Raw genomic sequence first — 16,329 nt, forward strand, 5'->3', positions numbered from 1 at the left:
TGAGTCACAAAATGAAAGCTACTACAACTTAAAAAACAAACAACCCACAACACTTCACCTTTGAACAGTTTGTCTTTATTATTGGACTTCTGAGTTGTAAACACTGAAAACTGCAGTACAGGGCCAATGAAAGAAGCAGCTCTGTTAATCTTTTTGCATGAGTTAGTGCAAAGATTTAAAAGCTTAGAAAAAAAATTCAAGCAAACATTTTAGCATAAGCTGCCTTCTCTTTCTCCTTTTGGGCTTTTATCTTCTGCTTGATTTTGAGTGTTTCCGTCTGGATAGCTGCTTAAAAAGAAAATCCATGATAGTTACAGTAATCCTTCTAATATGTCAAGACCAGGTCACACTGTTGCAACTTACCCGTGTTATTTCATTTACTAGAACTGCATTTAATCTTGTGTTAGGTCAGATGCTAGCAGCAAAACAACCTTGTCCCTTACTTTGTTTCACCTGGTAAGGTAACAGAGTAGAGGGTGTAGCAAGCATAGTATTGGTGCCAGCACCGAATTTATGAGCTAAAAATCTTACCCAATTAGACCAGTAAATTAAGAAAGTTAGTAAGACCCCTGTGAGACAGGGAGGTGGTACGGGAGGTGTGCTGTTGACCTACATACGCAGGTTTCTCGGTGCAACAGAAGCATCACTGCTTTATAAAAACATGTTTTCTACCTCAGTGGGCTATGTGCTTAATACATTGGTGTTTAAGCTCTTAGAAGCCAGCATTTTAGGCATCACACGGGTACAATTTCCTACTCAATACTGTCCTGGTTACTTTATTACATTCTTTAAAAAAGTAAAGAATTTCTAAAGAAACAGCTTTATTTTACCTTTGTCTTCAGGAGCTATTTCATGAGCCTTTTTAAGATCAACCTTGAATAAAAGAGAAATACAAATTCATGTTCTAATGAAATGCTTTGATTATAAAAAAAAATAATCAAATATTGCGATCATTACCAATGCCTGATCGAGATCTTTTATTCCCTGCCATCCTTGAGCCCGTCTGTAGAGAGCTTTCGTATTTGCTGGATCTATTTTGAGAGCCTGTAAATTTAATAAAATTGTCACATTAATGTTCCATATACTTCACAGCCTCCCATCTCCACAAATGGCACAGTTCACACAAGCAGACAATCTCTCCAGTTGGTTTGAGGGTAAGCTGTCAACACATTAACTGTGTAAAAAGGAACGCTGTAATGTAGCACACTGAAGAGCTAGCTAATCGGTTTTAACACCACTGCACCAGAAGTGGTCTTTTCTGAAGGAGAAGCATGCATGAGCGTAAAATGGAACCTAGAGTAGAATATACACACACCATATAGCTGTCAAGGCAGAGGTGTAGAGTTGTTTCTGCAGTTCAAATTATTCTAACCTTGAGTCTCACAGTACAAGTCTATAGTGCAGCTGCTTCCTTCACACCAAAAAACACTCAAATAGTGTCTTAAATAAAACACACAAATTTCCTGTAAATCTTTTTCCACTGCAGGCTAGAAAGATACACACAAGCAATCCATCTCATGCTTCAGGAACCTCGCAGAGTTGCAGTCATTACACCTTTTTTGAGCTAAATGGTTTTGCTAACTTGTACATATTCCAGCTCTAATATGACAGTATCAAAACAGCAACCACTGGCTGGGCAAAGAGATTGTTCCACTACGTGGTTACTTACTGTTTTCTTCAAAGTGCCTCAAGTAAAGTAGCTAGCTGGCTGTTTTGTTTTCTTGCCTGTGAAGATTGTGTTCTTTTTTCTTATTGCAGGTCGTTCTATAGTGTCTTTTTTAATTATTATTTTAAAGAATATAGTTTCTCAGTGAGCAGAGAAAATCTCTTTGCACGAATGTTTGGATTTGTTAATTGCGTTTATTAACTTTAAATCATTAATTAAGAATTATAGACATTGGACTATACAATCACAGTTTTTAAAAGCACTTCACTATTGGCTGCTACTATAAAGAAAGTCTTACTCTATGTGCTGCTCCTGATCTGCCTGTGTAAAGCCTGGAGCCTCTTCTGTGTTGAGAATCAGAAAATCTGGTGTCTGTGTTGTGTACACATAGGCAGCATTCCTTGGGTTTAGCTTGACCGTTGTGCTTACAGCTGTTTTAAAGCAAGGTTTGTTTGAACAGGTTCAGCTGTTTGCAGTTCCTTATTTACACCAACTAATGCATGTACTGCAGATTGTTAATTTAAATTGATTTTGGCTTTAGGAAATCGTAAAAGTGAAAGTATATAGTTTCTTATTAACAGTTACCTTGAACTCGTACTTGTTAATCTTAGGAAACTGGTGTTCTGATTAAAACACTGATACACTGTGTAACGCTTGTTATGGACGTAGGCTAAATTACAGGTATGGTGTTGCCTTTATCTATTTTTATGTATTTATATAATTCTGTAATCGTAAAAAAGAGGAAGTAGGGTTTTTTTTTCCCCACAGTGGTATTATGATTAATAATGTTTATCTGTAATACTTTAATGCTGTTTCAATTTGTACCATTTTCTAGATGACTGATACCACATTACACAGTTTTTTTCTTTCCTCATTTCCCATTTGTCTATTCTGAATATAGGTTTATTAAAGTCTTCCACGTGGTAACACCATCAGCAGGCTAGAAAGCAAGCCAGTTCTCTAAAGACCCCTCACGCCCAGGTTAGCTGAGACTCCTGCTTCCAGTCTGAAGCCCTAGGAGATGCTGCTCAGGATCCTCTGCTAACAGATAAGAGCATTCTTTACTCTGTTTCCTTCAAAATGTCAAGAGTCTTACTGATTTATTTAAAGTTTTCTCAAATGTACTAACTTCTGTCAGTATGTCTATGTCACTGTTCACACTTTTTTTTCTTTAATTCTACTATTTTTCAGTGTTTCCTTATTTAGCATGTTTCTCTCTCTGTTTCTGTTCACTGGTTTCATTTCACTGCTATGCCTACCTGAAAAGGCTTTAGTTAGAAAAGTCACTTCAATGAATAAAATATAAGACCATCAAATCTAAAAGCAAGAAGTGTTTTGCTCATACTAGTCTTCCAGAGAAAAGTATTACTTTCACTGAAGATAGTTAAGTCTTTGTAAAACAAAAATTAGCTCTGCAAACCAAACTGACAATGGCAGTGTGCATTTTTTCTGGCAGTAGGCAAGTGACAGCCTTCTTTTGTTTGTTTCTAGTCAGGCATTTCAATTTCAAAATCTTTTTAAAAAGCCACATATTGGAAAGTTAGTAATAACTTCACAATCAGCCTTCTACTTTGTTTACTTTCAGACCATAAGCCTGTAAAAAGACTCTTCAAAAAAGCTTTGTAGTTCCAGTCTCCATCTTCTATATAGGCTAATTGTTAATCAAAACACTAAATATTTCATTTACCTCTGAACAACTTTCAATAGCTCCTTGCCAATCCAACAGTTTTAGTTTACAAGCGCCAATATTTAAAACACAGGTCAAAGCAACAGTCTTTAACTTTGGTTTGTCTGCCGCCTCTGCCACTGCTTCAGAAGCTTCTACATACCTGCAGGAAAACAGAGTTACAAGGAACACGGATTAGTGTCGCAAGTTCCATTTTGTTCTGCCCTTGGCTATCTTTCCATAGATGTGTGTGAACTGGCCTATCCAAACTGCTATTTTTAAAGCGGCTTCAATTCCACTATTACAAATATTTATTAAACTAAACATAGGAGACCTACCCTGAGAAAAATGAACTCACTGGTGAAATGTTTTCACCTAACTCCTAGTCCTCCACTGCACTAACAGCATTCTTTTTCTTAGACAAATGCACTATCCTAGATGGCATGAAACCATTAGACTTTATCTCAATGACTGGTTATTCTCAGGAAACATATTGCTTATCAGTGGCAAAAAGTCAACACCACCACTGCCCCTTCCACGTTCATGAGAAGCTTCATCTCTTCTTCAGTTTCCTCAGTAATATTTTAATTAGTTTAGGCATTTATGACTGAAGTCTGAAGCTAACGTGACTTTGTAAAGGAGGGTGGTTTATGAGCATTAGTAACTCCACCTTCTTTCCACTGTCTTGCTTCACGACTTTCTTCCTGAATTTCAAAACTGACACTGGCTCAGGACTAAGCCACATCAGTTACTGCATCTCTGTGTCACAGGCAAACTGTATCTCGTTCTTCTTAATTTACAATGTGCTAATGCTGTCAGGTTTTTATTTCAAGTGGCAAAGGTCTGTTGTGCATATATAAAAGTTCTAACTTTTAACCGCCTACTTGAGAGAACTTCTGTGGTTTTTATTTAAAAAATAACTATGTATTTGCATACACTCACATTTTAAGCATGCCATCATTAATGCAGTTTTTGCATATCCGTGCCTATGTACGTTCAATTTTTGCATGCCCTATCTTTTGGGTGTTGCATGGTTTGTATGCAACTTTGGACCAGAGAAGTAACCAATGCTTTAAAAGTAAATTAGACCTAGTCCCAGTGATTTTTCCACTTGCTGGGCATCATGTGAAAGATGAGAACCAGAAGACAGAGAAAAGGGTAAAAAGCTCAGTAGAGTTATAATACAAAACTGTTATGTTCAAAACAAACAGAAGACACCTAAAATATTTCTAAATCACACCAAAACATGGAAGACTGCAACCACTCTGGAAACAAAATTAGAGCTTCCAAGTCAAAGAATCAGTAAGACGACTATCAAGGCAGACAACAGGAAGTAATAAATTTTTTGGCAAGATAGTGTCAATTCTTACGTACAAAATGAATTTTTAAAATGGTTACACAGCAATAAGAGAAAAAAAAGAACAGAAGGTTATAATGGTTACTGTGGGTAAAAAGAAAAAAACATTGCCAGATGGTTTGCTAGGTGAGTTGTAAGATATGGGAGATACTCCAATAAGAGCTAAAGTACACCATCCTAGGTATAGTATTAGATTTTAAGATACAATAACAGGGCCTGTCTGCAAAAATATGACCTATAAAGAGGAGCTGGAATTATCAGATTTGTTTAGTCTAGAAGAGTTATCCTCTCCATCCACAAGGACAACTCTCCATCCACAAGGACAAGCACCAAATCGAAGCTGTCTACAAAAACTGGAAAAGCCTTCATTGGGTGTGCTTAGAAGTGAGCAAGATGCCTAACTGTAAGGGATGGCTTAATTATACCTGATATTTACCTAAGAATGGGGGAAGGAAATGGACAGAGATCCTTAAAGATCATTCCAGCCTTTTTCCTGTATGATTTCTAAAAGGTTTGCATAGAAATCCTATTAACTTTAAGGTTTGTGTTGGTCTGTGATGGGCTTTTTGAGGGTGGGGGAGACATTGCATCTTGGGTTAATAATCTGTGATTAAAGGATTCGTTTTTATGCTTCAGAAAGACAATTGTTTGAAACCCAGTGAAAAACTTCGCTGAAGCATTAAATATGCCTGAATTCTTTTTCTCTCCTTACTTGTTACTGGTAGTTAACCAGTGATCATTAAGAAGGCAGGGATAAAGGTCAGTTTTTAGTTTTTCGGAGAAGCTCCTACATGTAAAGCAAAAATCATAAAAAGAAGAAAGGAGCAGTATGAAAACAAAAGCAGAAAAGACGACCATGGTTTTGAAGGCAAGTCTGAATTATACAAGGAGCCAGGATGATGGTATGGAGCCTCACAAAAAAAAATAATGAATTAATAGGGTCACATTTGGGGGTACTCTTAACCTACCAATTTCCTAAACCTAGTGTTTTTTAGAAATTAGAGAAAAAGCATCTCCCTCTTTTCCTGTCCGTTAACTGCCCTGTATACAATTGTGCTTTTCTTCCCAGTTACGTACCAGCACAGCAAGAATATTAAAAAAGGAGCATTTAGTCACTTCTAAACAATTCTTCCTGCCTATAGCTCTTACCTAGCAATGAGTACAAGACCTACTTGAATAAGTACCTAAAAATCAACCAGATATTTTCCAGATTCACAAGGCTCTTTTTTTTAAAAAAGAGAAAACAAAGAGCACAGCAATAGGTACTTTTTAAATGCATGTTTCATTGCTTGACACTGATATTAATCTGGGTTACAGGAACTACCTGAATGATTGATGACAGCCTTACCGTAAACTTTTACTATACTTTTTAGCTGCCACTGCCCAATTTTGCGATTTGAAGAAAGTATTTCCTATATTCTTTATGTCTTCTGCTATGGCCACAATCTTGTCAACCTAATAAAATAGATGGAAAATATAAAGTATGAATGTACTTACGAAAGAAATCATGAATTACTTAATGTTTAACAGTAGGATCCCATGTCCATCCTCTTTCAACAATTATAAAATCTCAGAATAAAAATACTCCCAGTTTCAGACAAATATTAGCTTCAAACCACTCCTACAATATCCTCTACTTTATGTAACACAGTAGTCTGAAAGATGAAATTCCTAATGGGTTCTCTACAGTATAAAGGGTGAGAAAATACCAGAGACGACATAGCAGTTCAGCTCCTTCCCCTAAATGTTGCTACCCACACGGAGCTATATATAAAGGTGTTGACCGTTATTCATAGAAAAGATGACATGTTAACAATCAAAGTGTTCAACCAAGACTGCCTTATTCCTGAGAAAATTTTGTCTTCTGCTTCTCAAAATGGTATTAGTCACCTGAACTCTGCACGCTCTCAACCTGGAAGTTGTATCAACACAATTCTCCTTCTCTCAAAACACTTAAAACAGCTATGGAAGAGAAAAAGAGCAACTGCCTGTCTTTATCAAATCCATCATTTCTATTTCCAGAACGGCACACATTTCAGGTGTTAAGTTACTTTTCCAGTGGCATTAAACAGTTTATAATTACTGCTGTCTATACCACAGTTGCCTTAAGCTGTGAATAATTGTATATATTGCTATTTGTAATACTATCAGCTTACACTTCTACCCTACTAGAATTAATGATCTTGAAAAAAACTGGTCGCAGCATGAGACCAATGTCACCATGGTTTCTGCAGTTAGTTTACGTGAACAAGTTTAAAGTTAAAATATGGCACCTGCCAACTTCAGTCCTGAACCACAGCGAATGCTATCCAAAAACATTTTCATAAGTTGTAGTGCTTCTCAATAGTCACATACAAGGAGTTTCTGGTTTCTAGCTGTGTTTTTTAACTATTCTATTTCTAATTCTGTATTTGGAATCTACATGTGCAGTCCCCGCCTTTTTTCCCCCCTCTCAAAAAATCACTGTTTGATTTACAGAGTTTGTCTATTTCACAACAGAAGTAAAAACCTGCAGAAGAGCTTCGTGATGTCACCAGTCTGCTCCTTAACCCCCAACAACAGGTCTTCCCGAAAACCACACAGCTACTGGGAATTGAGAACTACTAGCTCGGACGTACTAAAAATCTTTGGAAAAGGTTGATCCTTTATTATTTCTAGTAAGTGAGGCAGAATCTTTTTAAGAATGGATATTTAAAAAGCTTCATCAAAAAAATGCTTAGTTGTCTGCAGGAAGGAGTTCTAGTAATGGCAATTTGTCACTACAGCACAAACAAAAGTAAAAAGAAATCAACAGAAAAAAAAATAAGTGCAATAATTGTAAGTAATTGTGGTTTTAATTACTGGGGCGGGAAATCAGGTACAATTAGCACTGAAAAAAAGCGATAGCAGTCCACAGCATACTCTTTTCTAAAACTGAATGTGACTGTTTAATCAGAACCTTGATCGATTCTTAAGAAAAAGGCTTAGTGAACATCATCATAGACACCATGTAACTCAGATTACCTACAAGTCTTGCATTCTGTAAAATACCTTACAAGAAAAATACTTACATCTTTCAAATCTATATCTGAATCTTCAGGAAAATCTGGATGAGCATCTCCAGATCCATCCTGGGGAACAATGCCCCAGTCATCGCCTTCCTTTAGCTCTCCACATTCTGCAATGACACACAACTAAAAAAATAAAGTGTAAACAGCAGTATTAGTAACTAAGACAATTAAAAAAAAAAAGGCACAGCTTCTCAGTACTCTTTGAAATTCACTAAAAATGCTTTTTCATCTGTTGTTTGGGTGCATTGATTTCAAAAATGCATCACATCATTAGCCTGTCCTCATCAGAAAGCTTTTATCACAGAAAGTGTTGCGTTTGGAGGAGCAGCAGTCCAAGACCACCATACCCACACTCCAGGGAGAGGCTGGAAGAGGAACTCGCAGCAAAATGCAAGACATTGCAGTCCTACTATATTAGAGAAGACAGTTCTTTCTTAAACTGCCAAGTCTTTTAAAGTTATAGAGGTATTAATTTTTCAAATAACCACAAACTGACATGACCTATGTGCTGATTGCTTTTGCAGAAATACAATAATTTCTGACATTAGAATTCATAAGAATGACATATCACTTAGGTAGGGTTATGAATTCCACCTTTTAATTTCATCACCCATCCCACACTTCCAGCTGTGCATTTCCACCTTCACCCTGATAAAGACTTCCATCCTCACAGATACGTTGAACAATAAATTGTTTGTGCAACGGAAATTTGCAGCAAAAGAACAAAACCTCTTTACAAGGAGTAAAATGGAAATTAACACTTAGTAAAAATAACATTTACTAGCTCTAAACATTACACCAAACATTTAAAATGAAATTAATATACATCTTATAATGGAAGAATAAACATCATCCCTAAGTGTTTTGGATTTTGTTTACCTGAACAGGATTTTCTCCTTTTACTTCAACGTTTTCTAGCATTTTAACTACACCCATTCCTTTGATCACTTGGCCAAACACCACATGTTTCCCATCCAGGTGAGAAGTAGGCACCGTTGTAATAAAGAATTGAGAGCCATTAGTACCAGGTCCTGCATTTGCCATGCTCAGCAGCCCTGGTTTATCATGCTGCATCGGAAGGGGAAAAAAATCACAGACAACACAGAAAAGATCTGTTATAAAACCATACGTAAGATTCTGTAAGGCTATTAACATGTATAGCAAGGCCAGCTAGAATAACAACTTGGTAAACCAGTTACATACAGTTGTACATACCAGGTATGTACAAACCAGTTACCATTGGCAACTAATTTTACTGGTCATGACCGAAGAGGGCCAATGCCCAGCTCTGCAGCGTCACTTGCCACCCAGCAATCTAGCAAGCAGAGCCACAGGTGTGACCTGATGCTGTGATGCTTCTTTACACACAGCCCCTGCCCAGCTGTGGAGTGTAGAGGGATCTCCTGAGGGACATGTGAAGTTCCTCACTGGATTTTTCAAGACGACTGTCCTCAAGAAACAAAGCTACACCACTTAAACCAACTTGAATCTTACACTGTCAAGATGGGTATGTCTCGTTAATTTTATATGGGCTACTGACACAAAGTATGTTGTAGAACTGTGGCATTTAGGGGACTGTTGTCTTTATTATTTAAGGGTCGGTGGCTTTTTTTTTTTTTTAACTCCTTCACTTTCCTAGAGAGACAGTTTTTATTCTGTTGAAATTTTTAACCATCTAATTATTTTGGTTCATGCTACTAGGCCACAAACTAACAAAAATTTATTAAGGTATTGTTTATTTTTTTTCTCAGAAGTATTTTTTCTTTCTTCAAAATAAGAATTACCTTGCTCCATCATACAGATTATTTCATTTTCACTTGTTACTGCAAAGATGTACTTTTTGTATGTGTTGTGAATCTCCTGCTCTTAAACTGGCGTGAACAGCCATTAAGATATTATTCTCCCTAAGCTGATCTCGTTATTAAGTGCAAGGAACTCCAATTAATTTAAGTCAGTATGTTGTACCAAGACACTGGTACTTGTCTGAAGCATGCAAGCTGTGGTATTCCTAAGAAACTTGATACTGTGGTGAAAAAGGGAGAGCAACCAAAAAAACCCACCAAACCCCAAAAAACCAGTATGACAGGCCAGAGGAGAAGGAAGCAGACATTGCTAGGAAGTAGACCTCAGAACTCCACGGGAGGTTGATAGTTTGAGACAACAGGCTGAGACAGCCGTATTTAAGCATCTGGTTTGTCCCTGTAGTTTCTACCACCTCAAAGAACCTATTGTTGTGAAAACTTTTCCCACATGGTGTTTGGATTTTCATGGTGGTATGGAAAACTCCTTGCCTGAGGTGTTCATCTGGTCATACAGCACAGTGACCCTGAATCTTTCAACCAGGATTTGGCTTAGGAACTCTGGGAAAAGGTTGTACAGCTGAGAGCCAGACCTAGCCAACAGAAAGCGACAGAAACAATCTTGGCTTTGTCTCTTCTGATCTTGAAACTCATCCTGGGAATCAGAGGTGGCAAATGACAGAAGAAGCCTGTGTTCCACAGCAAAAGAAGGCATCTAGTAAGGCATTCCTAGCAAGCCTGCAGGAATGCAGCTTCCAAAACACACATCTGACAAACTGGCGAGTAAGTTACTCAAAAGGGTTCCCCTGTAGGAGATTTTTGCAAATACCAGTTGAGGCTGGTCACTGTTTCACTGCCCGTGAGGCAGAGTAAGACCTGTAAATCTTATTTCCCCCCTTCCCCCGCCCCCCCCCCCCCCGCAGTTATAACTAAAGATAGACAAGCAACAGTTTGTAAACAAAGAGCCAAGTAACAATAAGCTCTGGTGTTACCTTACACCTGCAGGTTTACCTTTCATCTATAAAGATTTGGAAGGTTACAGACAGCAGTCTGGTGGCTCCAATCTTCACACTTAATGCAACCCCATTTCATTTGGGACCAAGTCCCAAAATCAGTCTCATGATGACAGTCCCTATTTATAAACAAAACTGTTGTGACTCGTGCATTTTCTTGCCATGAGTGTTTTGAAAAGCACTGCAGATAGTATTTCCCGTGATGGTTTCTGCTTGTCATTTTGTAAGCTTATAAAGCAAGTAAAAAGGTCCAGACAAAATCAGATTCTCTGGCAGATTGAAGGCTGGCAAAACCACACCATGGTAACACCACTTGCCTGAAGACACTGTAAGCTGGGTGTTCCACAACAGCACAGCCATTCGCTGAAGAAGTGACACCAAAGAAAGCCTAGTGGGATTGATCTGACATGGTAAGCAAAAAAAATGACAAAAGTCTTGCAGTTTATTGCAATTTACAGGAAACCATATGAACACCACAAGGACAAACAGGAGCTCCAGTGTCCTCAAGTATCAACAAAAACAACTCATTATTGTCCGAGAAAGTGGTCTGAGGAGTTTGCAGGACTACTAGAATAAGGGCAAAATCTAGTCAATTTCTATGTAATAAGGGCATTCTAGCTCCCACCAAAATCCCAACATACTTGGTCAACAGATGATGGGAACTGAGGTCCCAGACTCTGTACAAGATCCAAGTGAGTTCTTCAACCCATCCCTGGCACACTGACAACTTTTTGCTATAGCTCAGCCATCAGAGAAGTACAGAAATGGGGATCATTTGCATTCCATTCATAATTACCTCCAGATCTCACTTGACAGTACAACCAAAATAGCAACAATGACAGAAAGTCTCCTTCAGGGAGAGAGAGATCCTGTGAGAGGGACCGATATTTTAAGCAGCAGTGCTATGGGCACCACCACGGCAAGTGTCAGACTTCAGAGAACGTCTCTCACAACTGTAACTCGGTAATGAATGCTGCAGCTACATGTCCAGCTATTGCTCCAAACTTGTAATGGACTTTGATGCCCGATTATTGGAGGATTACCATATTTTATTTTTCTAAAAATACTGTCTGGAGGAAGCACAACTGCAGTCAGGGGGTTTTTTTGACCACAGGACAACGATGTCTGTACATTTTTTAGTCAGTGTTGTTGAGGAGTCATTATAATAATACGTGATAATACGATATGAAAACAGTTAACAAAACATGAAAAGACGAGACACAGGACACATCCTGAGGTAACTGTTCTTCAAAAATTGTACTTGTTGTATGTGTAAAGTACATGCACCTGCAGTCTTTCTGGTGTCACTACATAGATTTCAAGGACAAAGACAGTTTTTGAATTTCCTGCTCTCACAGTAGAGCTCCCTCCTCTCTTCCCACAGCTGGGCTGACAACACTGCTTGTGGGACTGCACTGTGGCTGCTAGTAATGAAAGTCAGCTCTCATACAGGAGTGGGAATAAGTAATGGGAGGGGTAGGAGTTTCTGTCACCAAAGTCAGCATCGCTTAAAATGATACCTTCAAATTCAGACCTTTGCATATTCAAAAACTTGCTTTATTCACAGCACATTTTCCCAACGTTCTGGGTGAAAAAAAGCCATTTGTGAACAGCCTTTTACTTCTCACATCATTGAAAATAACTGTAGTGGGGAAAATACTTCCTTTTAAATTTTCCTTTGGATTAATTCTGCAATCTACCATGGATTTCCCACTTCTTAAGAAAGGTATTTCTTATATCCTATCTTATGAATGTTATTAGTGTATGAAAAAAAGGCATAAAATACATTTAATGCTAACATACTGTATATCTCTCAGTTACAAAATCTGCCACTCTTAAAATAATATCCCTACTTCAATGAGAATTAAAATGCTGTTTTAAATAAATTTCTGATGGTGCAATTAAAAAGAGAACTTAAACTATGGTTGTCTTTGTTTTTGAGGGTTGACCTCATTTTGTACGTATTCATACATGTATTTGTTCTATATTCAACAAAGACTTCAAGGACAAACTAGTTAGCAGCTTTTTTGCTGCATTCTTTCCACTGCCTAAAAATACCTTAACCTTGAGTGCTAATTCTGGACTCGAAGAAAAATAAAAATCACTGAAACGTTAAAAACTTAATACAAATAGTATTTTGAATAGAGTACCTTATAATGAAAGTTTTCATCTTCAAATTTTTCACCGTATATACTTTCTCCACCTGTGCCATTCTGGTTTGAGAAATCTCCACCCTGGATCATAAATTGCTTAATAACTGTAAAAGAAGATAATTATGAAATATAGCAGCAAGGCAGGAAAGGCACGAAGAAAAATGATTCAGAGATGAAGAGCAATGCCTGTCACCAGCACCTGTGCCTAAATAAAATGAAAACCAACCTTTTATTTATCAAGTGCTCCCTAAGTACTCCTTTTCAGTTGTAGCCATCACTGGTTACTTAATCCTTTACCTGAACTCCATTCCAACCTATTCACAACTCATAGTAAACTAGTTTTACTATTACTAACTTACTAGCAAATTTGTAATTTACTACGGTCTGCATAACAAGAACATCTAGTCATTAGGAGGATCAGGAAGTCAACTTACTTCCAGTCAAGCTATTTCTTAAACAAGTGCTCTGAAGTATTATTTAACATTAAATACCGATAATGGAGGACTTCTGTTACCAACAGGAAAATAAGATTTCATAGAACTTACTTCTGTGGAAAGGACATCCTTTATAATGGAGAGGTTTTCCAGTGGTAGGCCCTGTTCCCTTCTCTCCTGTACATAACGCACGGAAATTTTCAGCAGTTTTAGGTACAACATCAGCAAATAATTCAAAGACAATGCGTCCAACTGAAACGACAAAGAGAGAATGAGACGTATTTTTAAGTCCTGCCCTTGACTTGGTGATGTGTTGAGCACTACAAGACAAAGGAAATTAATGCTTCAGACCTGAGTATTTTTATTTAATTACTATCAGATTTACAGTTTGGGGTTGTTTCATGGCAATCACTGGCAGAGTTACATTAGGTTTTTTAGCAAGGTTAATTCATGTAACAATGAATTCCACTATCAAAAATAATGTAGGGGGAATAAAGACAGATTCTGCCAGAAACTACCAAAAACACTAAATGCATTTTCTGCCAAAAAAAATGTTTGTGGAAAATCACACACACCTATCTTAAAGCTAAAACACATAGTTTAACACATATACTTATTTTACATCAATTTTAACATGCCTATGTAACTTGTTCAATCAAAAACAGATACTGTATGGAAAAGACTGTTTTGTGGAGACTTTTATTTGAGCAAAAAGCTTAGGTCAAGCACGTACGCCAACCTTACTCCTCATACTCCTAAACCCCAGTTTTACTAAGTGACAGCAATACTTAACGTGTGTATGAATAATGGCTATTTATAGTTACAGATGCTACGAGCAAGCCTTAAATTCAAAAGCGTGCATGTTTTAACTAAAGGAAGTGAAACCTGAGTAGCTAACAGATCCGGCACTGGCTGATAAATGGATTCTGCGTCAGATTCTCATCTTTCACAGACTGGCTTCTCGGAGAGCTATTTCTCACTCCTAGCAGCCACCATCAGTTGATGCTCTTGTTTTCTCATCAGCCTCACAGTCAATTAGTTAACATAACTTCACTCTACTGGAAGGTAAATATGTTAATTCTAATTAATACAGGAATGAAAACAAATTAGAAAACTGAAAGTCAATAACGGGCAAATCATCCTACAGACTTTCTTTTATTCTTTTGAGTAGCAGGAGGAATAAATGAGCAAGAATATCTTGACAAAAGGGCAGCGCCTGTCTTCACCTGTTTTGAAGACCTGTGCTTTCAAACATCACCCCAGCTTCTATGTTGTTCTCTCCTTTTGACCATTTGCCCAGATTTCTGAACATCCTCTGGCGATGCCATGAGCACCGCCAGCACCACCGGGTTGCCCCAGCTTTTGCCGCCGCAGCCCCGACGGGCACGGGGGCTCCGGCGCGGGCACCCCCTGCTCCGGCGCGGCCAGGCGTGGCCGCGGGTTCGAAGCCCGGCGCCGCAGCCCCACGTGTGTGTCGCTGCGGCCGAGGCGGAGCGGGCCGCAGGCGGAGCGGGCCGCAGGCGCCGGGGCCGGCAGGGCGGCGGCCCAGGCTGCCACGCTCGGTGCGGCGCGGCTCTCAAGGGACCGCGCCGCAGGGGGGCACTGATGGCCGTGCAGGTACCTGCGCCCCCGCGCCACCCGCGGGGATTTCCCGCCCTGGGAGGCCGCGACGAGCGCGGCGCCTGCGCAGCCATTTGCCCTCCTCTGCTCCTCCGGCCGGTCCGTCCCGGCGGGTGAGCTTCACCTCGGCGGGGGCGCCAGCCCTGAGGGCAGGCCCGCTCCCGCCCCGCAGGAGGCTCGGCCGCGGCGGGGCCGCGCTCCTCCTCCCCGTCGCCCGCTGCGCTCGCAGCCCGCGGGGACAGCGCCCGGCGGGGCCCGGCGCCACCGGGGCCTAACGGATCCCCCCCGTCCAACGTAAGCCGCGCAGCTGCCGCCCGCTCCCCGCCGCCCGGCCCGGCCCGGCCCGGCCCCTCGCGTTCTGCCCTGGGGCGCCCCGGCCCCACCGCGCGGGTCTCGGCCGCGTCCCCGCCGCGGGGCCCTTCCCGCCCCCTCCCCACCTCGCTCGCCCCCGATGTCCACGTCGAAGAAGGCGCGGGGGTTGCAGGGCTGGCTGGGCCGGGCGGCAGGGGACGGGTGCGACATATCGCAGCTGCCCGCCGGCGCGGCGCTGGCTCCGCCTCGCTCGGCCGCCCGCGATTCCGGCCGCCGCGGGGTCGGGGCCACTCCCGCTCCTCCCACCGGCGGCGGCGGGCGGCGCGGAGCCGAGCGGGCCGCGGCGACCGGGCGGGGCGGGAACAGCGCGGCCGGGCTGGGCGCCTGGGCCTGGGGGCGGTGGGTGCCCCCGGCGCCTGTGGGTGCCCCCGGCGCCTGTGGGTGCCCCGGCGCGGCCCCTTCCGCACTGCCCGGCCGCAGGCGGCGGGGCCGAGGTGCCGCCCGCGGTGGCGGCCCGGCGGAGCCCGTGTCCCGCGGGTGGCTGCGGGAGGGGCCTGGCCCAGCGGCCCGGCGCTGGCGGCCTTCATGGCTGGGGGATCCTTGCAAAAATAACGTCTTCCTTAGCGTGTGTGCACTAGAGGAGGCCTGAAAGGGTGGGTGAGGAGAGGGGGGCTTGGTTGTGCCTGGGTTTATGGGGGCAGTGCAGGCCTGGGGACCCATGGAAAACTGGGCAGAATGTCAAAAGTGACTGTTCACCACATGAGTGTTTAGAAACACCGAATAACTCCAGTCTTCCCAAGGGCTGAAAATAAAAAGCATCTCTTCCCACAGTATGAGTATCGCAATAATTGCTCCACGGCTGACAGTGTCTTTCAGCTGCTTGTGTTGGCCGTGGGATGTGAATGCTGTCAACAAACCTCATTCGGGTGCACCTCAAGGTGCAGAATTCCCAAGCAGGTGAGTGGCCACCGTGGCCGCATCCTGAGCTGACCGGCATCATGAGGGCAAGGCGCGTGTTGAGGCAAAAGCGGGTGGGGCAGCAGAGTGCTGGGCTCTGACTCCTGCACACTTGCAGACCTGGGAATGCTGCTGATCAGAATGAGCCTCTCTGTTCCTTGGGCTTCTCTAATCCACCCCAGACACCTCCACCACATTCATTCTTTGATATATCATATCCTCCCAAGGCTTTCTCCTCTAATTCATGTCATCTTTATATGCTTGGACCTGAGCTTCATCAAGCTGGTTTTCATCTCTCAGTA

At 41.5% G+C, this 16,329-nt stretch overlaps 1 protein-coding gene across 2 annotated transcripts; it reads right to left on the reverse strand.

Moving 5' to 3' along the window:
• Window positions 1–53: 53 nt before the first annotated feature.
• On the reverse strand, window positions 54–15,379 carry PPID (peptidylprolyl isomerase D). 2 transcript variants are annotated; one of them, XM_055794808.1, is made up of 10 exons: window positions 15,196–15,379; window positions 13,250–13,390; window positions 12,702–12,808; window positions 8,619–8,807; window positions 7,740–7,862; window positions 6,038–6,144; window positions 3,354–3,495; window positions 958–1,044; window positions 831–873; window positions 54–288 (listed from the first exon to the last, which is right to left on the reverse strand). In XM_055794808.1, exons 1-10 carry the CDS (start codon window positions 15,278–15,280, stop codon window positions 197–199), a joined length of 1,116 nt encoding a protein of 371 aa, XP_055650783.1. In that variant the 5' UTR covers window positions 15,281–15,379; the 3' UTR covers window positions 54–196. The 2 variants fall into 2 exon arrangements, with proteins under 2 accessions (XP_055650783.1, XP_055650784.1); XM_055794809.1 differs by having other exon boundaries at window positions 54–285; window positions 15,196–15,376.
• Window positions 15,380–16,329: the final 950 nt, after the last annotated feature.

Source organism: Falco peregrinus, chromosome 2 (assembly GCF_023634155.1).
Source record: "Falco peregrinus isolate bFalPer1 chromosome 2, bFalPer1.pri, whole genome shotgun sequence".
Taxonomy (NCBI): domain Eukaryota; kingdom Metazoa; phylum Chordata; class Aves; order Falconiformes; family Falconidae; genus Falco; species Falco peregrinus.